At 47.0% G+C, this 27,324-nt stretch overlaps 1 protein-coding gene across 1 annotated transcript in view; it reads left to right on the top strand.

Annotated features, from left to right (window-relative positions):
* The window catches only part of cacna1bb (calcium voltage-gated channel subunit alpha1 Bb), a 214,443-nt gene that overhangs the window by 138,150 nt on the left and 48,969 nt on the right, over window positions 1–27,324 (top strand). Inside the window, exons 15-25 of the mRNA XM_090227038.1 lie at window positions 9,547–9,619; window positions 9,914–10,031; window positions 10,395–10,462; window positions 10,572–10,678; window positions 12,985–13,047; window positions 17,471–18,205; window positions 18,275–18,474; window positions 22,100–22,235; window positions 22,435–22,564; window positions 23,408–23,467; window positions 23,791–23,897. Of these exons, the coding sequence (XP_090083164.1) occupies window positions 9,547–9,619; window positions 9,914–10,031; window positions 10,395–10,462; window positions 10,572–10,678; window positions 12,985–13,047; window positions 17,471–18,205; window positions 18,275–18,474; window positions 22,100–22,235; window positions 22,435–22,564; window positions 23,408–23,467; window positions 23,791–23,897 (1,797 nt within the window). The remainder of the gene's footprint in view (window positions 1–9,546; window positions 9,620–9,913; window positions 10,032–10,394; window positions 10,463–10,571; window positions 10,679–12,984; window positions 13,048–17,470; window positions 18,206–18,274; window positions 18,475–22,099; window positions 22,236–22,434; window positions 22,565–23,407; window positions 23,468–23,790; window positions 23,898–27,324) is intronic.

The raw sequence follows: 27,324 nt of genomic DNA, 5'->3' as shown, positions 1-27,324 counted from the left end.
TTCTTAAATGGAATAAGTTTGGAACCACCAAGACTCTTTCTAGAGCTTGCCGCCTGGCCAAACTGAGAATTCGGGGGAGAATGGCCTTGGTCAGGGAGGTGAACAAGAACCTGATGGTCACTCTATAGCTCTATAGTTTCTCTGTGGAGATGGAAGAACCTTCCAGAAGGACAACCATCTCTGCAGCACTCCACCAATCAGGCCTTTATGGTAGAATGGCCAGACAGAAGCCACTCCTCAGTAAAAGGAACATAAGTCCGCTTGAATTTTGCCAAAAGGCACCTAAAGACACTCAGATCATGAGAAACAACATTCTCTGGTCTGATTAAACTACGATTGAACTCTTTGGCCTGAATGCCAAGCGTCATGTCTGGAGTAAACCTGGCACCATCCCTCTGGTGAAGCATGGTGGTGGCAGCATCATGCTTTGGGGATGTTTTTCAGCGGCAGGAACTGGGAGACTAGTTAGGGTCGAAGCAAAGATGAACGGAGCAAAGTACAGAGAGATCCTTGAAAACCTACTCCAGAGTGTGCAGGACCTCAGACTGGGGCGAAGGTTCACCTTTCAACAAGACAACAACCCTAAACGCACAGACCAGACAATGCAGGAGTGGCTTCGGGACAAGTCGCTGAATGTCCTTGAGTGGCCCAGTCAGAGCCGGGATCTGAACTTGATCTAACATCTCTGGAGAGAGCTGAAAATAGCTATGCAGCAACGCTCCCCATCCAACCTGACAGAGCTTGAGTGGATCTGCAGAGAAGAATGGGAGAAACTCCCCAAATACAGATGTGCTAAGCTTGTAGCGTCATACCCAAGAAGACTCAATGCTAAAGTTGCTGCCAAAGGTGCTTCAACAAAGTATTGAGTAAAGGGTCTGAATCCTTATGTAAATGTCATATTTTCTTTTTTTTTTTTTTTTTTTTTTGCTAAAAAATAAAAAAATGCTTTTGCTTTGTCATCATGGGGTGTTGTGTGTAGATTGTTGAGGGGAAAAAACAATTTAATACATTTTTGAATAAGACTGTAACGTAACACAATGTGGAAAAATTCAAGGGGTCTGAATACCTTCCGAAGTCACTATACATGCAGTATGCTACAGCACAAAGGCAACACAATTTACAGAAAATAAGGCACTTACTTTGATAGGAACGCACACATGTTCAAAGTCCAACAACAATGAAGGCAATGCGGGCGCCAGCCAGAAAATGTGCCAGGGGTTTGTGCAAGGCCCCCTGACTAGCGATGCACAAATGTCTACATACTTGATCTGGGGAAACACTGGGGAAGTGCTTTTGCACTTGTCGAAGAGAGAAGTCTGACCCAGTAAAGCCTCAAACATAAATAGTCCACAACAGTGAAATGGGCTACTTCTTATGTGAATTAATGAGGAGGTGGAACACAATGTTGTTTGAAAATAAAACTTGTTAGAAAATTATTTGAAATTGACAAGTTGAAACGTAGCCTATAGATAATTAGCAGGCAGCATGCCTTGGTTTGAAGGCAGCGTGGGTTAACTGTCCCGTTGTGTAACAAACCCATTTTGGAACAGTGAGTGCAGTTTGACATCACTTTCATAAAAAAACTCACGCTGGGGCGACCGTTAGAGATATTAGGAACTCGCGTGAAAAAGGTTAAAGTCGCAGAGGGCGAAAAAAACAACTTGTTTTTTCAGTTAATGGATGACTCTGGATCCATTGTTCTTGTCTTATGTTATCCACCTGTGTCCCGACTCCATGTAAAAACACCTGGGAGACAGAGACAAGGCATAAACAGACTTCAATATCTATACTCAGACAGCTAATGATTGAGGCGATTATACACTGCAGCAGTTGCACCTCTATCAGCCAACCCCAGACAAATCTCTCAATAAAATTCATGGAGGAACGGAAAGTAAACCATTTGAGAGAGCAGTCTCCTGCTCTGCAGAGATTTGAATGTCTTCAGGACATCACCGCTAGCAGGGGATATGTGAGAAGCTCAAATCAAATGCTAATACGAACAATGGGTAGGACAGAAAGATAAGATTAAAAAAAGATAATGCAGTTGGAATTAGTTTTTTTCATATTAACATCTGATCATTTCCTCCTCTATTAGATAGAGATGGTGTTCTATATTTTTGGGATCATTTCAGCAGACACTCTTCAGAGCAACTTACAGTTAAGTGCCTATGACCTCTTCGGCTCAGGGATTCAAACCAGTGACCTTTTGGTTTCTGGCCCAACGCTCTTAATCTCTAGGCTACCTGCTACCTTATAGGTGTGCTACATATCATATTCCTTACATGCTTTTGGGAAATACTCTAGTCTAGAGGACTGTTGCCGCACTCTATATCCCTTCCTGTGTTAAACTAGAGCATATTCCTCTCATTCTCCACAGAGCAGAGCCAGATGCACATCACGTTGTGTCAGAGCCTGCTCTCACAAGCTTCTGTTTGAGGATTGATTAAATGAAGTCCCTGAAGATGCCTTGTGGGAGCGAAACAACATCAAATCCCTATTATCAGAGTAAACACTGTCTCCGGTGTGCAGCCTAGGTTAATCTTGCCAACTAAGAGAGAGAAAGAGGGAACGATGGAAAAGACCACGGCTACATATTTGCGGGTGGACAATCCATCTGATTGAACTTACCACCCCTATACTTGCTATCTCTCGCACACACACACACACACACACAAACACACACACACACACACACACACACACACACACACACACACACACACACCACCACCACCACCACCACCGGTTCTCTAAGCAAGTTAGATCAGGAGTCGTTTTTAAAGCTGGTTGCTGTGGTAACCATATTTGCCCTCTTCCCAATCCAACCGCTCCTCTAATGCTTTGTCCTCACGCCATCACTTCCATTCTGATGCTCTTCCATCAGTGACGTATCGCAGGTCCGAGCAGAGTGAGAGGGTAGAGAGAAACGTGCAGAATTATAGCTAATCTTCAGGCTATTTTACACATTTGCCATGAGGCTGAGAGAAAATGTTGCTGTTCATAGCTCAGGGATTCTTGAAAGACGGGACAGTCTCAAACAAATTTATACAAATATTTGTCTAAATATTAACAACATTTGAAATATATATTTTGATAGACCAAAGTATCAGCTATGTAGAGGAACAACCTCCTAATTATTATATATTTTGTTTCATAAAATGCAACCAACTGGATTTATGTCAACTCTGTCAGACCCCCTGAAGGGTATTTCATTTGTACAATTATTGTCCAACAAGTGTTTAAAGGCCTTGATAGTTTAATTCTAAAATTATATAATTCAAATATGTAATACAAATCTCCAAACGCCTTTTTGTTGTTGTTTCATAGCACTATAAAATGTTCCAGGGCTAATTTCGTTAGCATTTCGTGGATGTAATTCTAGATTTAGAACATAAAACAGCATTTATAAAGCAAACACTGTCCCTTCGTTCAAATACTTCAGTTGTTTAAGCATATGTTGCCGAACAGTGATAAAAATACTTGTTCAGAATCTTGACCAATACATTTTGACAGTGACAGAGTTGAAAACAGATACTCAGAACATACCTTTGCCTCTAAAAATAAAAGTTGAATTCAAACATTTATAAAAATATGGAAAATGATTCATTTGAAAATCCCCAATAAAAACAGAGCTGAAGTTAGACACACATTTTACAGAGTTGAAATTCATATTCTATCAGGCAGATGGAGTTGACAGTTTATGGTTATGACCATGCTGATTCCAATATCGTTTGTTTAAATCTATCAAAAGTAGAGAACTTTGTTGAATGTGTTGAGAACATGATTAAGAAATGTAGAGACATGAATTATGGTATAGCTGGCCGTGCTCATTCCTGTTTCATTTAGGATTTTTGACAAGTCTGACAGAGTTCCCCAAATCTCTGGACACATTTCTTTGGAATCACAGTTTTGAGAGAAATAAGTCACAGAGGGCTATTGCAAGAAACTACATAAGATCTTTTTTCAGTTAATATCCATTATCTACAGTTTTTAGAATTTGAAACACTTTTTTGGAGATTTACAATTGGGATCCTTTCTCCGAACAAGGGCATTTACGGGCATAGAGCAGACATGGAACTTAATAATATTGAAAGTATTTAAAAAAATCCCACCACAAATCTTTTCCCTTATAAAATTCCCCCAAAAATACATTTGAAGATCAAATAATGCAACAAAATCATTTATTTTACAAATAAAAATACAGTGTCCCTGCCGGACAACGATTGTCTCAACTTTCAAGCATATCTGAGCTAATTTCCTGCTATTCTACACATTTTGACACGATGCTGAGAGAAAATGTTGAACTTTCAAAGTACATTTCCTGTAATTCTACACATTTATTTTATGGCTTATGATATGTTCATATGCTATCTGGGGGGCCCGACCTCCGGGGGCACCCCAACCAAAAAACCTAAACCTAAAGAATGGGGGTCCCCAAAGATCATGGGCTCCCGCCTTGGAGGGCTACAGGAGTTTGTGCTACGCCAGTGTCTTTCAATCACACTTAGTGCGATCTCTACCACAGCAATTTTCTTAAAGTGTACATTGCAAGTCTCTCTAGTAATACATTTATAATAACTCATTGGGGTTATCGTGTAACCTTGTCAGAATTTCCGAGCGATCAAAGGGTAAGGGGAAAGCACAACTCAGCATTGAGAAAGCCCATCCTGAATGCCCATCTCAAATGACACACGTGCATACTTGGACATGTGTATGACTGTATGTAATGGCTTTTGCAGGTGCCGAGGTAAGTCAATCAACAGTGTTTTCATTGGAGCTATTGTTAAACCATTGACGATACTGTTTGAAAAACAGCACTCCTGTGAAAATGTGAATCTTGTCTGACTCTGCACACATGTACTGTATAAAATGTAGACACATGATCAGTTGGTCGCAGGGGATGGTCAGTGTTTTACTGTGTTAGCAGTGAATGGTCATAGTGTCATAGGTAGCATGTATCCGTCCGTTGGTGTTTTCTTCTTCTTGTGGGATAACTATACATCACGCCATTGTACCTTTCATTCTCTCACTTCGTCGCGTCTTCTTCAGTTTCGAGACTCAGGTTTTGTCAGGGTTGTTCCTCAAAAGGCAGGGAGTCATTTGAATGTGGGGTTGGGGTTCTTGACGACTTGATAGAGTATTTTTCCTTTGTGTGCGTGGGATTGGTAAGGTCATACAACTGACCTGGATAACCTTGTGAATGTGTTTGCTGCTACAGTGAATCACAACCTGTGTACACAAAGTTTAGAATCAAATGTAAAATCACATCGGAGTTTATTTGTCACATGTACAGGATACAGCAGGTGTAAACAGTATAGGGAAACATTTGCAATCTCTTCCTTAACAGGTTGGTTATACTACGTCATATAAAGAAATACACGAGAGAAATACACCTGAAAACAGTACACCTGAAAACAGAATAAATACACACGAGAATATACACTTTATATGACAAGGTCAGTATCAGCACCAATCAATGAATGTGATACTGGTGGCAGTTGTGTAATCAGGGTTAAAGTGACAGCAGGATACATTTTAAAATACTTGAGCGTGTTTCATTTCCTGACAATCTATATTGTTTATTTCATCAATTTAAATGTATCTGTTTTCAGCCTCTATTCCACTGAGATTTGTATTGCTTGTCATGGAGAAGTTGGACCGGTCTTGTTTTGTGTAAGCTTGTGGTCATACATCAATGGGGGCTTCAGAAGACATTGATACGTGTATGTTGTATTATAGTTCATAGCTATAGTCACAGCTACTGACACACAGCAGAGGAAAACAGAACATGAAACATAAACTCCAAAACTACCTCGGATGCTCAGGTCTCTTCTACCTGTCCTCGTTCTCTGGGTGCGTTCCAAATGGAACCCTCTTTTTCTTTATAGTGCACTACTATTGACAGAGGGAAAAGGAATAAGGTGCCAGTTGGGACACCCAATCCATGTCTGTTTCTCTGCACTATACCATGGAGATAGTTCAGGCGTCACACCAGGAGTGATGAGAAGGTTGGAGCTGTGGACTTGTGTGGCTTCCTCCCTGGTGACTTGTGTGGCTCCCTCCCTGGTGACTTGTGTGGCTCCCTCCCTAGTACTTGTGTGGCTCCCTCCCTAGTACTTGTGTGGCTCCCTCCCTGGTGACTTGTGTGGCTCCCTCCCTGGTGACTTGTGTGGCTCCCTCCCTGGTGACTTGTGTGGCTCCCTCCCTGGTGACTTGTGTGGCTCCCTCCCTAGTACTTGTGTGGCTCCCTCCCTGGTGACTTGTGTGGCTCCCTCCCTGGTGACTTGTGTGGCTCCCTCCCTAGTACTTGTGTGGCTCCCTCCCTGGTGACTTGTGTGGCTCCCTCCCTGGTGACTTGTGTGGCTCCCTCCCTGGTGACTTGTGTGGCTCCCGCTCTGGTGACTTGTGTGGCTCCCTCCCTAGTACTTGTGTGGCTCCCTCCCTGGTGACTTGTGTGGCTCGCTCCCTGGTGACTTGTGTGGCTCCCGCCCTGGTGACTTGTGTGGCTCCCTCCCTAGTACTTGTGTGGCTCCCTCCCTAGTACTTGTGTGGCTCGCTCCCTGGTGACTTGTGTGGCTCCCGCCCTGGTGACTTGTGTGGCTCCCTCCCTAGTACTTGTGTGGCTCCCTCCCTAGTACTTGTGTGGCTCGCTCCCTGGTGACTTGTGTGGCTCCCGTCCTGGTGACTTGTGTGGCTCCCTCCCTAGTACTTGTGTGGCTCCCTCCCTGGTGACTTGTGTGGCTCCCTCCCTGGTGACTTGTGTGGCTCCCGCCCTGGTGACTTGTGTGGCTCCCTCCCTAGTACTAGTGTGGCTCCCTCCCTGGTGACTTGTGTGGCTCCCTCCCTGGTGACTTGTGTGGCTCCCTCCCTGGTGACTTGTGTGGCTCCCTCCCTGGTGACTTGTGTGGCTCCCTCCCTGGTGACTTGTGTGGCTCCCTCCCTGGTGACTTGTGTGGCTCCCTCCCTGGTGACTTGTGTGGCTCCCTCCCTGGTGACTTGTGTGGCTCCCTCCCTGGTGACTTGTGTGGCTCCCTCCCTGGTGACTTGTGTGGCTCCCTCCCTGGTGACTTGTGTGGCTCCCTCCCTGGTGACTTGTGTGGCTCCCTCCCTGGTGACTTGTGTGGCTCCCTCCCTGGTGACTTGTGTGGCTCCCTCCCTGGTGACTTGTGTGGCTCCCTCCCTGGTGACTTGTGTGGCTCCCTCCCTGATGACTTGTGTGGCTCCCTCCCTGGTGACTTGTGTGGCTCCCTGCCTGGTGACTTGTGTGGCTCCCTCCCTGGTGACTTGTGTGGCTCCCTCCCTGATGACTTGTGTGGCTCCCTCCCTGGTGACTTGTGTGGCTCCCTCCCTGGTGACTTGTGTGGCTCCCTCCCTGGTGACTTGTGTGGCTCCCTCCCTGGTGACTTGTGTGGCTCCCTCCCTGGTGACTTGTGTGGCTCCCTCCCTGGTGACTTGTGTGGCTCCCTCCCTAGTACTTGTGTGGCTCCCTCCCTGGTGACTTGTGTGGCTCCCTCCCTGGTGACTTGTGTGGCTCCCTCCCTAGTACTTGTGTGGCTCCCTCCCTGGTGACTTGTGTGGCTCCCTCCCTGGTGACTTGTGTGGCTCCCGCTCTGGTGACTTGTGTGGCTCCCTCCCTAGTACTTGTGTGGCTCCCTCCCTGGTGACTTGTGTGGCTCGCTCCCTGGTGACTTGTGTGGCTCCCGCCCTGGTGACTTGTGTGGCTCCCTCCCTAGTACTTGTGTGGCTCCCTCCCTAGTACTTGTGTGGCTCGCTCCCTGGTGACTTGTGTGGCTCCCGTCCTGGTGACTTGTGTGGCTCCCTCCCTAGTACTTGTGTGGCTCCCTCCCTGGTGACTTGTGTGGCTCCCTCCCTGGTGACTTGTGTGGCTCCCGCCCTGGTGACTTGTGTGGCTCCCTCCCTAGTACTTGTGTGGCTCCCTCCCTGGTGACTTGTGTGGCTCCCTCCCTGGTGACTTGTGTGGCTCCCTCCCTGGTGACTTGTGTGGCTCCCTCCCTGGTGACTTGTGTGGCTCCCTCCCTGGTGACTTGTGTGGCTCCCTCCCTGGTGACTTGTGTGGCTCCCTCCCTGGTGACTTGTGTGGCTCCCTCCCTGGTGACTTGTGTGGCTCCCTCCCTGGTGACTTGTGTGGCTCCCTCCCTGGTGACTTGTGTGGCTCCCTCCCTGGTGACTTGTGTGGCTCCCTCCCTGGTGACTTGTGTGGCTCCCTCCCTGGTGACTTGTGTGGCTCCCTCCCTGGTGATTTGTGTGGCTCCCTCCCTGGTGACTTGTGTGGCTCCCTCCCTGATGACTTGTGTGGCTCCCTCCCTGGTGACTTGTGTGGCTCCCTGCCTGGTGACTTGTGTGGCTCCCTCCCTGGTGACTTGTGTGGCTCCCTCCCTGATGACTTGTGTGGCTCCCTCCCTGGTGACTTGTGTGGCTCCCTCCCTGGTGACTTGTGTGGCTCCCTCCCTGGTGACTTGTGTGGCTCCCTCCCTGGTGACTTGTGTGGCTCCCTCCCTGGTGACTTGTGTGGCTTCCTCCCTAGTACTTGTGTGACTCTCTCCCTGGTGACTTGTGTGGCTCCCTCCCTGGTGACTTGTGTCTCCTGTTGTTCCATGGCTCTTTATTACTTCATGACTGTCATATAAAACAACCTTCATAACCATCTCCTATAGGCCAATCCTCACCAGAAGCCTTGGAACCTCACACTGGGGGGGCACATATGTGCACATAATACTGTCCTGTCATCTCCATAAAGAAACCACTCAAACAATGAAAGTAAAGGAAATCAATCATTGTTCAATGCAGCGTTTCTCTTTGACTGTTGTTGTAATGTGTGGGTATTTTTGATGGAATCCTTTCCACGCACAGAAAACATGTTGTGAAGCTATGTGTATGTGTACTGAGACACGGCATAATGGAAAGCTGTTGTTGTAATGTGTGGGTATTTTTGATGGAATCCTTTCCACGCACAGAAAACATGTTGTGAAGCTTACATGTTGTGAAGCTATGTGTATGTGTACTGAGACACGGCATAATGGAAAGCTGTTGTTGTAATGTGTGGGTATTTTTGATGGAATCCTTTCCACGCACAGAAAACATGTTGTGAAGCTTACATGTTGTGAAGCTATGTGTATGTGTACTGAGACACGGCATAATGGAAAGCTGTTGTTGCGTTGAATTAGTTAGAGCAGGTTTTACTTCAAAGAGTATGCCTGCCAGTTGATGTCAGTTGGCAGACTTTCAGTAATTCAGGGTTGGTGTAGCATATCCAATGACTGCAAATGTCATTATAATAGCTCTATACACAACCACACATTGACCCAGTTTGTTTGATGATATTGCCTTGATTAAATTCCTATTTGATTTGAGTTTCACATACAGCGCTGTGCTCTGTTGTCCCATTTCATCTGCTGTGACCACTAGGGTCACTACACTCCAACCTGGATGGAAGCCAATGTATCTGATTCTGAACGTCCTCTCTGTCAACTCTCAAGCCAGATGTCTTCAGTTTGACTTGATGTGTTTCACTGTTCTTTCTCCAAGGTTTAATTTCGAAGAGGAGACGCCGACGACCAACTTCGATACCTTCCCGGCGGCCATTCTCACCGTCTTCCAGGTACACCCTGTCTCTACCTCTGTCCTTTTATTTACCCAACTTTCACTTTGGAGCTGTTTCCTTTGGAATGTTGGACTAGTTGAAAGAATTGTGTGTTGAACAAAGATAGCTTGTAATTAGTGGAATGTAGTGGTCTACTCTTTGTCTCCAAATGACTCATCTTTCTATTAGCCCGTGTTAGACTTTTGAAAGTCATTAACGGCCGAATTGTTGATGCTGCAGTATTAACTCAATGTTTTGTTAATTTGTTATGAATAATTTGCGTGTTCTTCATCTCTCTATGATCAACGTCAGATTCTGACTGGCGAGGATTGGAATGCTGTAATGTATCATGGCATTGAGTCTCAGGGGGGCGTGCGGCGGGGAATGTTCTCCTCGGTCTACTTCATCGTCCTCACACTCTTTGGAAACTGTATCCTCTCTGATCCTAAGTCGTGCCATTGCATGGATATCAGAGATTTCATCTGCATGAAGCATTTATAGAGTGAAATAGAAATATCTCATGTCAAAACACTGGAGAGAAGTGCTGCAATGAGAGCTGTACATTTTGAACATTTATTTCTGGGGGGGGGGGGGGGGGGGGGCATGCTCCCGGACCCCCCTAGAAGGTTTCCCCCAGTGAATTCTGAGTTTGAGTGATACTGTAACCCTTTTTAATGGCATGCCATCTAGTCTGTTGCTGATGGTCAAAGTGTTTGGTTGCAATGTACCATGGCTTAGCCGTGAAAGCCACTACTGTTGTGTCAAGTATTTTCCTGAGTTTAGTTCCAACCAGACACTCTCCTGAACGTCTTCTTGGCTATCGCCGTCGACAACCTCGCCAATGCACAGGAGCTCACCAAGGTAAGGCTGAGGAACGCAAGGAACCATGTCCTACCCTGGGAACCTTTTCTGTTTTTTTTCTGAATAAAATGACCCTTGGTTACCCATCCCTTCTGGTTTATTGGTCCAGGATGAGGAGAAGCAGGAGGAAGAAGCCAATAAGAAGCTGGCCCTGCAGAAGGCCATGGAGGTGAAGGAGGTCAGCCCCGTGTCAGCAGCTAACATCTCCATCGCTGTGTAAGTCTAATGTTCCAGTCCCCCCTGTGCTCTCCAAACATGGTCTCTTCCTTCCGTGTTCCCTCCCATTCTGAAATCAGCCTGTCGTTTTATTGTGAAGTATCAGATATAGCTTGTTCTGCCCTTTGTCAATGTGCTGTTGATGTTCTGAACACTGTCTCTCAAAGTAGCTCTGTTGTGATATTGCCTCTGTCCATGTGTATTCTCCTAACTACATGATTGACATGGGCGGAAGGTAGCCTATTGGTAAAGAGCACTGGGTCAGTAACTGTAACATCGCTGGTTCAAATCCCGGAGCCGACTAGGTGAAAAATCTGTCTGTTAACCCTAACTGCTCCTGTAAGTCGCTCTGGATCAAAGTGTCTCCTAAATGACTCAACTGTAAACTTCTGTGTATATGTTTCTATCTACGTGTGAGCTTTGACTACCATCCTTCTCTTTCCCCCGTCTATGGCAATATCCCCCCAATTGCGTTGTAATGTTGGCCATGATTGCCTTACAGAACCGGGAGCCGCTCTGTTATCCTCCTCCCATACTGAGGTGGAAGAGGTGACACAGACAATGTCTCAATTAGCACCCTATTCCCTATTTGTGCCATGTCGTATACATCACCAATTAGATATTGACAGGAGTGGATGCTTGATCTGAAACTGATCTTCAATCAGCATTCGTTTCCTCGGCCTTTCACTCTCATTTAGTGAACATCGATATGACTGAGTCATCTACTGGAGTCTGAGGGAGTCAGTCAGAACACTGTCAACATCAACAATCTCCTGTAACCTAGTTATTGTATCTAACCACACAGCCATGCCCTCTCACCACTGGTATAGGCTTTAGGACTAATTCATCACTAGGCATTAAGGATGCCATTATGCATTAGGTGAGAGATGAGCTTGGCCCTCTATTGACAACATAACGAATATTGACAAAACATTTTGACAGTCAATAAGTCATTGGTTTGTACATGACCAGGCATCAGTAATGTCAGTCTCAGCCCAGGTGGGACACATGGTTTATTAGATGGATATGACATGGCCTCTGTGTCCTGACTGTGACCACAATGACCAGGGTACGTATTGATGCAGACCCTCAGAGCAGGAATGCTGATCCGTTTTGTCTTTAAGATCCTAATGGATAAGATTATATGGATAGGAGGGACCTGATCCTAGATCAGCACTCCTACTCGGAGGCACATTGTGGATACGGGCCCAGGTCAGAATGGTGGTTAGTTTAAGAAACCAAATCATTAAAAATAATGAATAATTTACCTCTCAATGACAGATGAGCATCTGACCAAATTAAGCCAGATTTTAGTTCTAGGTATACCGAGAATATTAATAAATAAGCACATTTAGATTGACAGTAGCCTACTGTATAAATCCTGATGATTACTTTTGAAGATGCATTTGCCATTATATACTGTAGCAGATTACATTAAGTATCAGATTACATACTGTAACAGACTACATACTGTATCAGATAACATACTGTATCAGATTACATACTGTAACAGATGAAATACTGTAACAGACTACATACTGTAACAGACTACATGCTGTAACAGATTACATTCTGTAGCAGATTGCATTATCTTCATTTAGATTTTTGTAAAGTAGAATGATTAAACCTTAACGTTGCTCATGTGTTAGTCTATTTCAAAGCTGTGTTGATACAGGCCATTTCTGAGAGAATGTTTTATTTTAGATATCTGCATGTGTAATTTTACAAATGTGCAATTTTACAAATATTTTTACTCTTGATGAAGTGAATCCATAATTATATTTTATTCACAAATGTAATCATGACGTTTTTAACGAAGACCATTGTCTGTTTGATTGAAAAATTCACGCTAACACTTGAAAGGCTTTGTAAACCCATTGTTTATTGAACTTTGTAAATCCACTTGCCATTTCTCCCATTACGTTGACTTTCTCCAGAATGTTTTCAATTTGATGTCTTTGGTAACACTTCAGTGAAGGGGTTTAGTATCTATTTTTAATATTTGCCACAATATCTGCTTCTATTCCACCCCTGGTAGTTGCTTGACCGCAGTATGTACAGTATTACAGGGCTACAAACTATCTATACTGTATAGTGTACACTACTCCCACTGCTGAAGTGTTAACCACTACTGTAGTTGTAGCTCTGTTAGACTAGTCCTTTATGATCGTGGAGGGGACAGGTGGACAGACAGACACTTTATGGAGGAGTTTGACTGACTTCCACCTCTCCCCACCACATCCTTTTGGCTTGTCTTATCCTTCCTGTCTTTTATTTGTCTTTTTGTTTTATTTCTGCATGTGCAGTTTTGTAAAGCAAAATCGAGATGTACTCTCTCGCAGCTCGTCCGTCTCCAGCGTACATTCACCGTGAGTTTTTGCTCTCTGTTAAAATATTCTCACCCCCCCCCTCTTCTCCTCCCCCATCTCCTCCCCCAAACCTGTCTCCCTCTGCTACCCCAGTTTGCCTTGCTCCTCTCTCTTCTTTCCACTCCTTCCAATTCTGACACCCCCTCTTCCTCACCCCATCCACTTCTCCATCTCTCCTTTAGCCTCATGCTTCACCTAGCCGTCCCAATCCGTCTATTCATCACTCTCTCCATGACTCCTCCCAGTGTTGAGATATGCTTGAAACTGGAGAATCCACTGGTGGCTCACTGGTGGCTGTCACTATAGAGTGAGATTTAAAATAATGACACTTGTCATATTTGCTGAAGTTAAGGCAAAAGAGAGAGTGTGTATGTGCGTACGTGCGCATGCACGTGTGTATGTAAACGCTTATGTGTGTAATGCATGTGTGTAAAAGTGTGCTTGTATTTCTGAATATTGGATATGTAATTGTGCATAGCGCTGGGTTTCGTCTGCGCTGTGTTGATGCCTGAAGTGATGAGAGTATAACCTGAGCTTGAGAGTGAATCATTTCTATATAAATATATAATGTCCTTGTGCTCAGTCAATTCCCCAGGCACTTTGGCAGTTTTACAGCTTCTGTTTTTTTATGCCCCGGTTTCTCTTTTTCAACACACTATGAGTGAGGGCCAAACTATATAGTACAGTAGCCAAGTGGTAGTCTGCCATACTAGACGATTGAATTGTTGACTTAGCCTTACCTGACACTTCGTTATCATTTGTTACCAATTAGTAACAACACCTATGTCTAAATGTTGTGGTGTGGTGCTGATGGTGTTAGTCTCTATCTCTCTCTCTGTGTGTGTGTGTGTGTGTGTGTGTGTGTGTGTGTGTGTGTGTGTGTGTGTGTGTGTGTGTGTGTGTGTGTGTGTGTGAGAGAGAGTTTGTGTGTGTGTTTGTGTGTGTATTTTTTTCATGTTCACTGTGATTTACCTCTCATAACAAGAGCACATATTTCACCAACAAGTCTGTGTGTGACCGATATGTCTCTCTTACTGTACTTGCCTATGACTTGCATATTTTATTTGTCTGTTGCTTGTTTGTCTGTCTTACTATGCGTATGTTGTGTCTTTGGCTATGCCGGATTAATTGATACGGCATGCTATTCTATAAAATAATTTCTCCGTAATTAATATTACCTGATTGACCTAATCATGTAAATGTAATTAACTAGAGAGTCGGGGCACCACGAAATAATATTTATAGAGCTGTTATCTTCCGAATAAACTCTTAAAGACCTAGTAATATTTTACATCAATAGCAGTCAATATTAATCGTCATCTTATTTCAGTCTCATCTGAAAGTTGTAAATTCTTGGTTATCTGCACGAACCCTGGCTAACAAGTTGAATCAGCAATATAAAATTGGGTTTAATTATTTATTTTGTAAATACCTAACTAATCACACAGAATTACACATACACATAATTAAATCATAACTTGATTACAAATTAAGTCATAAAGGAAAACGTCCCTAGCGGGCGGAACAGATATGACAGCTTGTTACACAAAAGAAAAGGGGCTGGGTTTGAGCGAAAGAGCGGGAAGACTGAGGAACAAAGTGCGAAGCTGTGCTATCGTAAATACAGAATCTTATGCATTCTAAATCTTATGCATTCTAAATTAAATTAAATTTGGAAAAGGAAAATGCAATAAATATTTACTCTGAGCTGCGCTTCGGTAGGTTGGTGGTAGATGGAAGGCCGTGTTGCCCAACCGAGTCCTTTGTCCTTTGAAGAATGTCTCTGCTGGTATATTGAATACGTTGACGTTGTACGTCGTTGTGTGGTAGATGGGATACTCTGTCTGTTCCTTCCTAACCTGCGTTTGCAGCTAGTGTTGCTAACTCAACGACTAGGAGGCATCACTTCTGTAGTGAATAAGAGTTCAAAGTTCATACCATTCGCAACCAAAGCTCAGGCTGATGTTGGCTTCGTTCTGTAGTTATTATCTGAACCATTCTGACATCGGACCACCGTCCTCAGATCCTCGGAACAGGAGGTTATATTGTCGTCAAGGCTTTATATAGGAAGGGAGAGGAGGGCATGTTTGAAAAGTGTTATAGCCCATGTCCCTTCACAGGGGCGGGGCACTGATTGAGCAGAGCCCTAAACTTATGAAAACCCAAATCTCACATTTTAGAAGCTAAAATCACATTTCATCCCATCACGAATAATTTCCTATTCAAACATTTAAATTGAACAACAATTCCATGTAAATCCAATAGCTCTGATGTATAGACTTTCCACTGTAGAGTTTATGTCATCTTATCATTGAGGAGAATGTCTCAGATGACAACCGAACTGACATCATATTCATTAAGTTCCACCGCATATGTTCAATTGGTCGGATTACCAGAATATAGTTCATTTCCCCCCACCTTCTGATGTTCCCAGAATCTCTATGTTAACCAAGGGTTTTGCAAATGTAACATCAGTAGGGTAGAGAGAGGGAAAAGATGGGAAGAGGTATTTATGACTGTCATAAACCTACCCCCAGGCCAACAACATGACACTTACTTTTGCCTGTTTTATCTACTCCCCCGCCCATCGAGTCTTGAGGTACAGGTGACACCAAGGGGGCAACTTTACTAGTCATACATACATACATAGGTCTGCATGTGCATTCATACTGTACACACAGATGAATATAGTCAACCACATCTAAAAACACACGTAGAAAGAAAGCATAATTGAAATTATTTCTTAGGATCATGATTTGTTCATATCATGATAATACTATAGATATCCTATTAGATTTCTAGAGGGGCTATGTCATAAACCCTCAAAGTTCCTGAATGGCATGAACATGGCAGCCATCTTGGTCAGGGAGAAATCCAAAGCAGTTGAATTGGAATAAAGGGCAGTTGAGGCACAGGGGATGCATCTTCCGCTTTTACTTACTTAAGTAAGGCATCTGATATATCACAAATTGTCTAATAGAATTGTCAAATAATTATAAAAACAGTTGACACAGGTTCTATGTGTAAATAGCCTCTAAAATAGATATGTTTGTTTTCTTTTAAAGCTGTGAGTGTTATAATATTATACAATATCAGTACTTTATTCATTTACAACTTGTCTAAGTCTATAATCAACTGGTGTCAACCAGTGTTTGGCTGTGGGTTGACTGCATTGTTTGCATGGAATGTTGGCTGTGGGATATTGGCAGTTAATTAGAAAAATGATTGGAATCATTCCACCTAAACTGGTTGGCTAGCTAGCTAGCAAACATACTGGGCAGATCATCTTTTAATTCATTGTTTTACTCAATATCTTATCACAGCACTGGTTGGCCACCAGCTTACCAACTCCATTACCAAAACCCTTTTTTTATCCTTAACAACAAGGTTCATGTCCATTCTTGTATTCAAATTCCACATTCTATGGATGTTACCATATCCCATGACAGAAGGAACACAAAGGGATACTTGAAATCTATAATTCCTCTCCCATCTCCACACTAATCCACTAGATTTTGGCCTTGGTATTAAAGGAAAGTTTCACCCATTTTGAATGTTATATTGTTTATGGACATCTCTAAAAGATGTTCTATCGATTCCCGGGGTTTTCATGTGTATCTAAGCTATTGCCATTCAAGCATGCAGAAATATAGCCGGTATGATGAGTTGTGCATCATATGATGCAAAATGTATCACACTGGCTGTGACAATTAGCATTTTTAAAGTTGTTAATCTTGAAAACCTGATTGCTGACATGCAGAACGTTTTGGGACTGTGTCAACAGTGGACTACTGAAACAAATACCAAAATATACGTTTTTGAGTGGATTATCCCTTTAAGGTTACTTAAAACCAGAGCCATTTTTCCTGTTCTCTGTGTGTATTCAAGTGTTTCAGTCTGTCAGGCAAGATAGCTCACCTTTCAGAGAAATAAAGTAACTAGAAAGTCAACATGTGAGGTCGTTTTGGATGCTGGTGGTAGGGGGTGGAGATGACAGCTTGCAGACCCATTGTGCAGGTCAGTACTGGCTGCTCACAATACTTGAGAATTGTCATCCTTAACTGTTTCCATCCATAGTAGTAACTCACACGAATCGATAAAGCAGGAAGCATATGCAAGGAGAAAATGACGTCACCCATGCAACCCATCACATGTTCTCACATGCCTGTTAGGCCTCACAGAAAAGCATCACTATGGTAACCGTGGTCCCTCAGACATGGCCATGGCCTGCATTCCAAATGGCACAGTATTCCAAAGTCGACTACATTTGACCAGGGCTCTGGCCAAAAGTAGTGCACTATATAAGGCTTAGGGTGTCATTTCAGATGCAGCCCATTGTGCACCTGTCGAGGGTTTGGGTGAGCATGTTTAAACTTCACAAATGACAGGTTTCCCTCCCCTTCCCTGTCCATCCACCCTGCAGTAAGGAGCAGCAGAGAGCCAATAAGATTATGTCAGTGTGGGAGCAGCGCACCAACCAGCTGCGTCAAAACAACTTGAGGGCCAGCTCAGAGGCTCTGTTCAACGAGCTGGACCCAGAGGAACGCCTGCGTGTCTCCTCCGCCCTCCACCTGCGCCCCGATATGAAGACCCACAACGACCGCCCCCTAGTGGTGGAGCCAGGCAATGGGGACAAACCACGACCCCCCAAGGAGGACAGAGATGGAGCAGACCCCCAGCAAGAGGGAGGAGACCCCTACGGTCCACAACTCCGCAAGCACCACCGTCACCGGGAGAGGAACGGGGAGAATGGGGAGAGCAGGCATCACACCCACCACAGCCGCAGTAGGGACCACTGCCACCCAGACGGGCCCCGGCCCAAAGAAGGAAAGGTGGAGAGGAGCCATAGTCGAGAGGGGGGCCAGGGCCACAGGCACCATCACCAGGCTGGATCCCCGGAAGAAGGGGTGAACGGAGGGGGGGAGGAGAGGGAGCACCGCCACCACCACTCCCACAGACAGCCCCGAGAGGGAAACGGGGCCCTGGCTAACGGGGCCAGAGTGGAGAGGAAGGGCCGGGGTCACAAGGAGGGGAACGGAGAGGGGAACGGAGAGAGGAGGAGATACCGCTCCCGCATGGTCAGGGCCCAGTCAACTCTGGATGGAGAGGAGTGCAGAGAGAATGGAAAGAGAGATGGAGACTGGGACCAGGGACACAGGTGAGTGACCAGCGCATTCTCAATGTGCTTTAGTGTCCTCTTTTTACTATTGTCATGTCGTCACCACAGAGCTTCACTGGACGCTCAAGGGGAGAGCCTGGCCACCAGCCCTGTGCAGCCTCCTGCAGGTCTGCAGGCCGGAGAGAAGCAAGAGGATGCAGACAACAAGAAGAACAGCCACAGAGTCAGCCAGGCAGGCCTCAACAGCAACACTGTCCACATCCCTGTCACCATCACTGCCCCGCCCAGAGAGACAACCATCATACCCAGTCAGTACCCCAGTCAGTATCTCAATCTGTACTCCAGTCTGTATCCCCGTCAGTACCCCCGTCAGTATCCCCGTCAGTATCCCCGTCAGTATCCCCGTCAGTATCCCCGTCAGTACCCCCGTCAGTATCCCCGTCAGTATCCCCGTCAGTATCCCGATCAGTATCCCCGTCAGTATCCCCGTCAGTATCCCCGTCAGTATCCCCGTCAGTACCCTAGTCAGTACCCCCGTCAGTATCCCAATCAGTACCCCCGTCAGTATCCCCGTCAGTACCCCCGTCAGTATCCGCGTCAGTACCCCCGTCAGTGTCCCCGTCAGTACCCCCGTCAGTACCCCCGTCAGTACCCCCGTCAGTATCCCCGTCAGTATCCCCGTCAGTACCCCCGTCAGTATCCCCGTCAGTACCCCCGTCAGTACCCCCGTCAGTATCCCCGTCAGTACCCCCGTCAGTATCCCCGTCAGTATCCCCATCAGTATCCCGATCAGTATCCCCGTCAGTACCCCCGTCAGTATCCCCGTCAGTATCCCCGTCAGTACCCCCGTCAGTATCCCCGTCAGTATCCCCGTCAGTACCCCCGTCAGTACCCCCGTCAGTACCCCCGTCAGTATCCCGATCAGTATCCCCGTCAGTATCCCCGTCAGTATCCCCGTCAGTATCCCGATCAGTATCCCCGTCAGTACCCCGTCAGTATCCCCGTCAGTACCCCCGTCAGTACCCCCGTCAGTACCCCCGTCAGTACCCCCGTCAGTACCCCGTCAGTATCCCCGTCAGTATCCCCGTCAGTATCCCCGTCAGTAATCCAGTCAGTATTCCAGCCTGTACCCCAGTCACTACCTCAGTCAGTACCCTAGTCGGTACCCCGGTCAGTACCCTAGTCGGTACCCCCGTCAGTACCCTGTCAGTACCCCCCCAGTATCCCGATCAGTATCCCCGTCAGTACCCCCGTCAGTATCCCCGTCAGTACCCCCGTCAGTATCCCCGTCAGTACCCCCGTCAGTACCCCCGTCAGTATCCCCGTCAGTACCCCCGTCAGTATCCCCGTCAGTATCCCCGTCAGTACCCCCGTCAGTATCCCCGTCAGTACCCCGTCAGTACCCCCGTCAGTATCCCGGTCAGTATCCCCGTCAGTATCCCCGTCAGTATCCCCGTCAGTACCCCCGTCAGTATCCCCGTCAGTACCCCCGTCAGTATCCCCGTCAGTACCCCCGGCAGTACCCCCGGCAGTACCCCCGTCAGTATCCCCGTCAGTACCCCCGTCAGTATCCCCGTCAGTATCCCCGTCAGTACCCCCGTCAGTATCCCCGTCAGTACCCCCGTCAGTACCCCCGTCAGTATCCCGGTCAGTATCCCCGTCAGTATCCCCGTCAGTACCCCCATCAGTACCCCCGCCAGTAACCCCGCCAGTACCCCCGTGAGTACCCCCGTCAGTACCCCCGTCAGTACCCCGTCAGTATCCCCGTCAGTATCCCCGTCAGTATCCCCGTCAGTAATCCAGTCAGTATTCCAGCCTGTACCCCAGTCACTACCTCAGTCAGTACCCTAGTCGGTACCCCCGTCAGTACCCTAGTCGGAACCACCGTCAGTACCCTGTCAGTACCCCCCCAGTATCCCGATCAGTACTCATGTCAGTATCCCCGTCAGTACCCCCGTCAGTATCCCCGTCAGTATCCCCATCAGTACCCCCGTCAGTACCCCCGTCAGTAATCCAGTCAGTATTCCAGCCTGTACCCCAGTCACTACCTCAGTCAGTACCCTAGTCGGTACCCCCGTCAGTACCCTAGTCGGTACCCCCGTCAGTACCCTGTCAGTACCCCCCCAGTATCCCGATCAGTACTCATGTCAGTATCCCCGTCAGTACCCCCGTCAGTATCCCCGTCAGTATCCCCATCAGTACCCCCGTCAGTACCCCCGTCAGTACCCCCGTCAGTATCCCCGTCAGTACCCCCGTCAGTACCCCAGTCAGTATCCCCGTCAGTACCCCCGTCAGTATCCCCGTCAGTATCCCCGCCAGTATCCCGATCAGTATCCCCGTCAGTATCCCCGTCAGTATCCCCGTCAGTACCCCCGTCAGTACCCCCGTCAGTATCCCCGTCAGTATCCCCGTCAGTATCCCCGTCAGTACCCCCGTCAGTATCCCCGTCAGTATCCCCGTCAGTATCCCCGTCAGTAATCCAGTCAGTATTCCAGCCTGTACCCCAGTCACTACCTCAGTCAGTACCCTAGTCGGTACCCCCATCAGTACCCTAGTCGGTACCCCCGTCAGTACCCTGTCAGTACCCCCCCAGTATCCCGATCAGTACTCATGTCAGTACCCCCGTCAGTATCCCCGTCAGTACCCCCGTCAGTACCCCAGTCAGTATCCCCGTCAGTACCCCCGTCAGTATCCCCGTCAGTATCCCCGTCAGTATCCCCGTCAGTATCCCCGTCAGTATCCCGATCAGTATCCCCGTCAGTATCCCCGGCAGTATCCACGTCAGTATCCCCGTCAGTACCCCCGTCAGTATCCCCGTCAGTATCCCCGTCAGTACCCCCGTCAGTACCCCAGTCAGTATCCCCGTCAGTACCCCCGTCAGTATCCCCGTCAGTATCCCCGTCAGTATCCCCGTCAGTATCCCGATCAGTATCCCCGTCAGTATCCCCGTCAGTATCCCCGTCAGTACCCCCGTCAGTATCCCCGTCAGTATCCCCGTCAGTACCCCCGTCAGTATCCCCGGCAGTATCCCCGGCAGTATCCCCGTCAGTGTCCCCGTCAGTACCCCCGTCAGTACCCCCGTCAGTATCCCCGTCAGTACCCCCGTCAGTACCCCCGTCAGTATCCCCGGCAGTATCCCCGGCAGTATCCCCGTCAGTGTCCCCGTCAGTACCCCGTCAGTACCCCCGTCAGTACCCCCGTCAGTATCCCCGTCAGTACCCCCGTCAGTACCCCCGTCAGTACCCCCGTCAGTATCCCGATCAGTATCCCCGTCAGTATCCCCGTCAGTATCCCCGTCAGTACCCCCGTCAGTATCCCCGTCAGTACCCCGTCAGTACCCCGTCAGTATCCCCGTCAGTACCCCCGTCAGTACCCCCGTCAGTATCCCCGTCAGTACCCCCGTCAGTACCCCCGTCAGTATCCCCGTCAGTATCCCCATCAGTATTCCAGCCTGTACCCCAGTCACTACCTCAGTCAGTACCACAGTCAGTACCCCCGTCAGTACCCTGTCAGTACCCCGCCTGTATTCCAGTCTGTACCTCAGTCTGTACCCCAGTCTGTATCCCAGTCAGTATCCCAGTCTGTACCTCAGTCTGTACCTCCGACAGTACCCCGTCAGTATTCCAGTCTGTACCTCAGTCAGTCAGTGCCATCGTCAGTACTCCGTCAGTACCCCATCAGTATTCCAGTCTGTACCTCAGTCAGTACCTCAGTCAGTACCTCAATCAGTACCCCAGTCAGTACCCCATCCAGTACCTCAGTCTGCACCTCAGCCAGTACCTCAGTCTGTACCTCAGTCTGTACCTCAGTCTGTACCTCAGTCTGTACCTCAGTCTGTACCTCCGACAGTACCCCGTCAGTATGTCAGGCATGGGCTGCAGGGGAAACACTTAAGTCAATATCTCTCTCTCTCTCTCTCTCTCTATCTGATAGTGAATAACATAGACTGCGAGAGCCTCACCCTGAACGAGGAGAAGAAGAACTTAGAGGAGGATGAGGAGGAGCTGAAGAACGGCCCCAAACACATTCTACCCTACAGCTCTATGTTTGTGTTCGGTCAGACCAACCCGTAAGTCAGGGCCAGAGACATCGAACCTGCTGGCTCTAATTTATCTTGCCCATATGTGTGCAGTATAACAGTGATAGTTCTACCTATAAAGGCAGTAAGACATTTTCTGCATTACTGTATTGAGTCCAACTCAGTGTTCTGTTAGCGTTTTGGGAGGGTTGAGTGAACTCAGCGAGATGACCTGTGCTTTGCTGTTCAGGGTGCGTCGGCTGTGCCACTACGTGGTGAACCTGCGTTACTTTGAGATGTGTATCCTGTCGGTCATCACCATGAGCAGCATAGCCCTGGCTGCTGAAGACCCTGTGCAGGCCAATGCACCACGCAATAACGTGAGTCCTGCAAGTACACACACACACACACACACACACACACACACACACACACACACACACACACACACACACACACACACACACACACACACACACACTGGGCTGCTGGGTTTTTGGGTCCTTTACAAGTACAGAGGCCTGAGGGGCAGTCCCTACTAGCGCTAAAGGATTTTGGACTTAAATTGTGCCTCCAAATCCCACAACCCCCTCTGGTCCTCATTCCGACTGACTGACTAACTGACTGACTAGCTGATTCATTAGGCCTGATTGAGCTGACAGAAGCTTCTAGAATTTCTGTTAATATCACCTGACAGTTATACTGTGTGAGAGTGCACAGTATTTCTGCAAAGTATTTTTGAGTTCATTTGGGTCTTCAAAAAGACAGGCATAACTTATTAGCATTTTGGTGAAGGGCTCAGCTGGAATAAACATGAGCTGAGTGCTGCTAAGGCTATTGCCTGCTTTTTTGATTTTGATTTATTAGGATTCACATTAGTCGTTGCCAATGGCGACAGCTAGTCTTACAGGGGTCTGACACGTAACGAAAAAGACATTACAGACCAAATATTTTACAGTTGACATACATTTCAGAACATGAACATGTAGTGTGCGTGTGTATGCGTCTATCAGCTCCACATACGTGCCACAGTACATACACACAACAAGCAGGTCACATGGGGGAGCGGTGTTGTGCCGTGAGGTCTTGCTTTATTTTGTTTTCTGAAACCAGGTTTGCTGTTCACTTGCACATTTGTGTCTTGGGGAAGGGTAAAGAAGACAGGCTGTGTGACTTCTGACAGACGGTTCAATCGTGTCTCACCGTCATATGTCCTCTTGCAGGTGCTCAAATACCTGGACTACGTCTTCACGGGAGTGTTCACCTTTGAGATGGTGATTAAGGTGAGAGGTCAATGTCATGCCGGGGAATGTGTTGCCAATGGACATTGGACAGTTTCCTCAGTTTGAATAAAACACACAGAGGTGCATCTCGTAGGTTGCAGCTCAAAAATAACTGCACTGCAACGCTGCCTCAAGTTGGAAGGGAGATATCTGGTTCCTTTTTAAGTACTACATCCAATAGCAGGGCTCTTTACTGAAATAGTAACGTTCATCCCTTGGACACTTATACTGTTTCAGAGGGTGAGATTGCAAACTGTTAGTACTAGTAGTTTAATGTGGATCGTCTTCCCCGTATATTCGATCGTCTGCAACTCTGTGTGTAGATGATAGACCTGGGACTACTCCTCCATCCTGGTTCTTACTTCCGCGACCTGTGGAACATCCTGGACTTTATCGTGGTCAGTGGAGCTCTGGTGGCGTTCGCCTGCTCGTAAGTACACACTTTGACGTACTGCATGTTCCTCTGGCAGCTGTAGAAGGGCTTAAAGTGGCAATCTGTGATTCCGAAAACCAACAACTTCAGTCACCTCACCATTTGTTTTGGTAAACAGCTGAGGGGCGGGGGCAGGAGAAATGTAACCTCTCTCAAATTCGAAGATCGGAAACATGGATGCGAGGACTGTTTTAGAACTATACAGTGGTTGTTAACAATTGGATTGTTTACAAACAATCGAGTAAAACAAGTTGATATTGTGGATTATGGGTAAGACAGTTGAATAAAGCTCATGAGACGGGTGGCGCAGTGGTCCAAGGTACTACATCGCAGTGCTAGCGGTACCACCAGAGAATTCTGGGTTCGAGCCCAGGCTCTGTCGCAGCCGGCCGCGACCGGGAGGCCCATGGGGCGGTGCACAATTGGCCCAGCATCGTCTGGGTTAAGGAGGGTTTGGCCAGCAGGGATATCCTTGTCTCATCGCGTACTAGCGAGTCCTGTGGCGGGCCGGGCGCAGTGCACATTGACACGGTCTCCAGGTGTACGGTGTTTCCTCCGACACGTTGGTGCGGCTGGCTTCCGGGTTGGATGTGCGTTGTGTCAAGAAGCAGTGCGGCTTGGTTGGATTGTGTTTTGGAGGACGCATGGCTCTTGACCTTCGCCTCTCCCGAGTCCATACGGGAGTTGCAGAGATGAGACAAGACTGTAACTACTACCAATTGGATACAATGAAATTGGGGAGAAAAAAGGGGTACATTTTTATTTATTTATAATAATAACATTTAAAAAAGCTAATGAGACATTTAGAAGTTATATTATTCAAGAATGAATATATCATTAATGTAAACGTCCAAAATGCATGGATCAATCCTCGATTGCCCTTTTAAATTAATTACTGTATTATTACTGTTTCAAGGCCTGTTTCAGCCAACAGCACCTCTCCCCTACAGTGTGCCACCTCGACAGATTCCCCCCTCACAGTCACACACTGGCTCCCCCTGCTGGCGCTCCCCCTGCTGGCGCTCCCCCTGCTGGCGCTCCCCCTGCTGGCGCTCCCCCTGCTGGCGCTCCCCCTGCTGGCGCTCCCCCTGCTGGCGCTCCCCCTGCTGGCGCTCCCCCTGCTGGCGCTCCCCCTGCTGGCACACTTACAAATCAAATCAAATTGTATTTGTCACATGCGCCAAATAAAAGTGTAGACTTTACCCTGAAATGCTGACTTACAGTTCAAGAAGAGTTAAGAAAATATTTACCAAATAAACTAAAGTAAAAAACTATGAAAAGTAACAAAATAAAATAACAATAACGAGGCTTTATACAGGGGGTACCGGCACCGAGTCAATGTGCGGGGGTACAGGTTAGTCGAGGTAATTTGTACATGTAGGTAAGGGTGAAGTGACTATGCATAGATAATAAACAGCAAGTAGCAGCAGTGTACAAAACAAATGGAGGTGGGGGGGGGGGGGGGGGTCAATGTAATAGTCTGGTGGCCATTTGATTAACAAACATGCCTGTGTTAAACTCTCTCACTCAAGGCCCCAAAAGATTCCCCCAAACATTCTCCAAAGCCAACCTCTCTCAGGGGCTCCAAACTCCATTGGCTGTGATTATTGTGTCTCTTCTCTTAGCCTATCATAACCCCCTCCTATCTGTGTACTAATACCGGGTGTGTGATTTGAGCAATGAGCGTGAGGTTGATCTGGGGAGAGGGGCACCGTGGGTTCCTCATAGTGCTAATGTACAGCTGTTCCTCTCTCCCTCCCTGGGGAACTGAGACGGTAAGTCATCAGGTGCATCTATGGCAAGTAACACACACACACACACACACACACACACAGGCGCGCACACACGCACACAAAGACAATATCGGAAGGTGAAAACCAGTCTTTTCAAGCATGCCGACCAGGCATCTGAGTCTCTGGAGTAAAAGGAAATGGTGTTTTCTCTGCCAGCTCCTTCAGTTGTTTTACACCCAGTGGTGTCACGATGGGGCTAATGTGTAATAACCTCTGAAGTAGCAAATTGTACCACATCTGTATTGCTGTTGTTTTACTTCTCTATCCTTCTAGCCTCTTCTCTCTTTTTTTCCGGGCAGTAGCCTACTGTGTTTTGATGGGTTCCTCTGTGGTTTTCTGTGTCGCTGACTCTGTCTCTTTCCCCTTTCTTTCAAACTGTCCCTCTGTCTTTCTCTTTTGTGGCTTGGATTGCTTTCAGGAGCTTCATGGGGTAATGCCTTTGTGATTGCCTGCTTTCTTGCTTGTCCCTGTCTTGCGTGTCCCTTTCTTGCCCGTTTACTTGTCTGTCTGTCTTTCACTGCCTGTCCAGCGTATACTGTAGGTATGTAGCGTAGCATGACTGTAGCCAGCAGCCTCACTCTCATTGCTCAGTCCATTTGCTTAACTAGCCTATATATCTATAGATTCACATTCATTATATTACTGTATATTGTTCTGTTTATTTGCATATGTTCATTGATTTACTCTCCCATTTATAATTCACACGGTCTCATCATTGAGAGGATATTTTTGCATGGAACAGTAGGTGCGTTTGAGATGTGTGTGCAGTCACTGTATGTGTGTGTGAATGGCTGTCTATATGCTCATACATCCAAGTGTGTGTGTGAGTGTGTGTGTGTGTGTGTGTGTGTGTGTGTGTGTGTGTGTGTGTGTGTGTGTGTGTGTGTGTGTGTGTGTGTGTGTGTGTGTGTGTGTGTGTGTGTGTGTGTGTGTGTGTGTGTGTGTGTGTGTGTGTGTGTGTGTGTGTGTGTGTGTGTGTGTGTGTGTGGTAGTTGTTGTCCCATAATACTGGCTCAATATGTTATATATGTGTTCCTCTCCTGGTACTGTGGAATGCTGGGCAGCTGATAGGGAGGTTATCTGGATGATATACTTTCTCCCTAGCCTCCATCTCTGAGCTGCTCACTTCCCTGGCAGACAGACTGAGGGATAGATGGCACTCTCAGATGTGTCTTTTGTCGAACGTCATGTCTTCTCTTCCTTGATGCCATCTCACTGGAAAATCTCCTGTCAGAAAAAATAAATAAATCCCAAATGGCACCCTGTTCCCTATATAGTGCACTTATTTTGAAAAGGTCCCATATGGCTCTGGTCAAAGGTAGTGCACTATGTATGGTTTAATTTAGGACGCACCCAGGGTCTTCTTGTCAGAAACAGAAGATAGACAGCCATAACCCCCTACAGCTGTCATTTTCAGATCAGTCTGAAGGTTTCTTCTTTTTTTTGCTCTTGACTTGAAGTGAATTAAATGCTTCCATTTGCTTGTCCTTATTTGTCTCTTACTGATGTGTTTCAATGTTCAGTATTAAGTCTTAAGGCTAACTAGCTCCAGCCACTATATCTCCTCCTCTCTTCAACAGCGTTATTAATACTGTCTTATAGTGGCCTAAAGTGTTTCTTTTTCTTAGTGT

The sequence above is a fragment of the Oncorhynchus mykiss genome, chromosome 29 (assembly GCF_057628025.1).
Source record: "Oncorhynchus mykiss isolate SJ-2025 chromosome 29, ASM5762802v1, whole genome shotgun sequence".
NCBI lineage: Eukaryota > Metazoa > Chordata > Actinopteri > Salmoniformes > Salmonidae > Oncorhynchus > Oncorhynchus mykiss.
The sequence above is the reverse complement of the archived record's forward strand: the minus strand, read 5'-3'. Positions and strand labels throughout refer to the sequence as shown.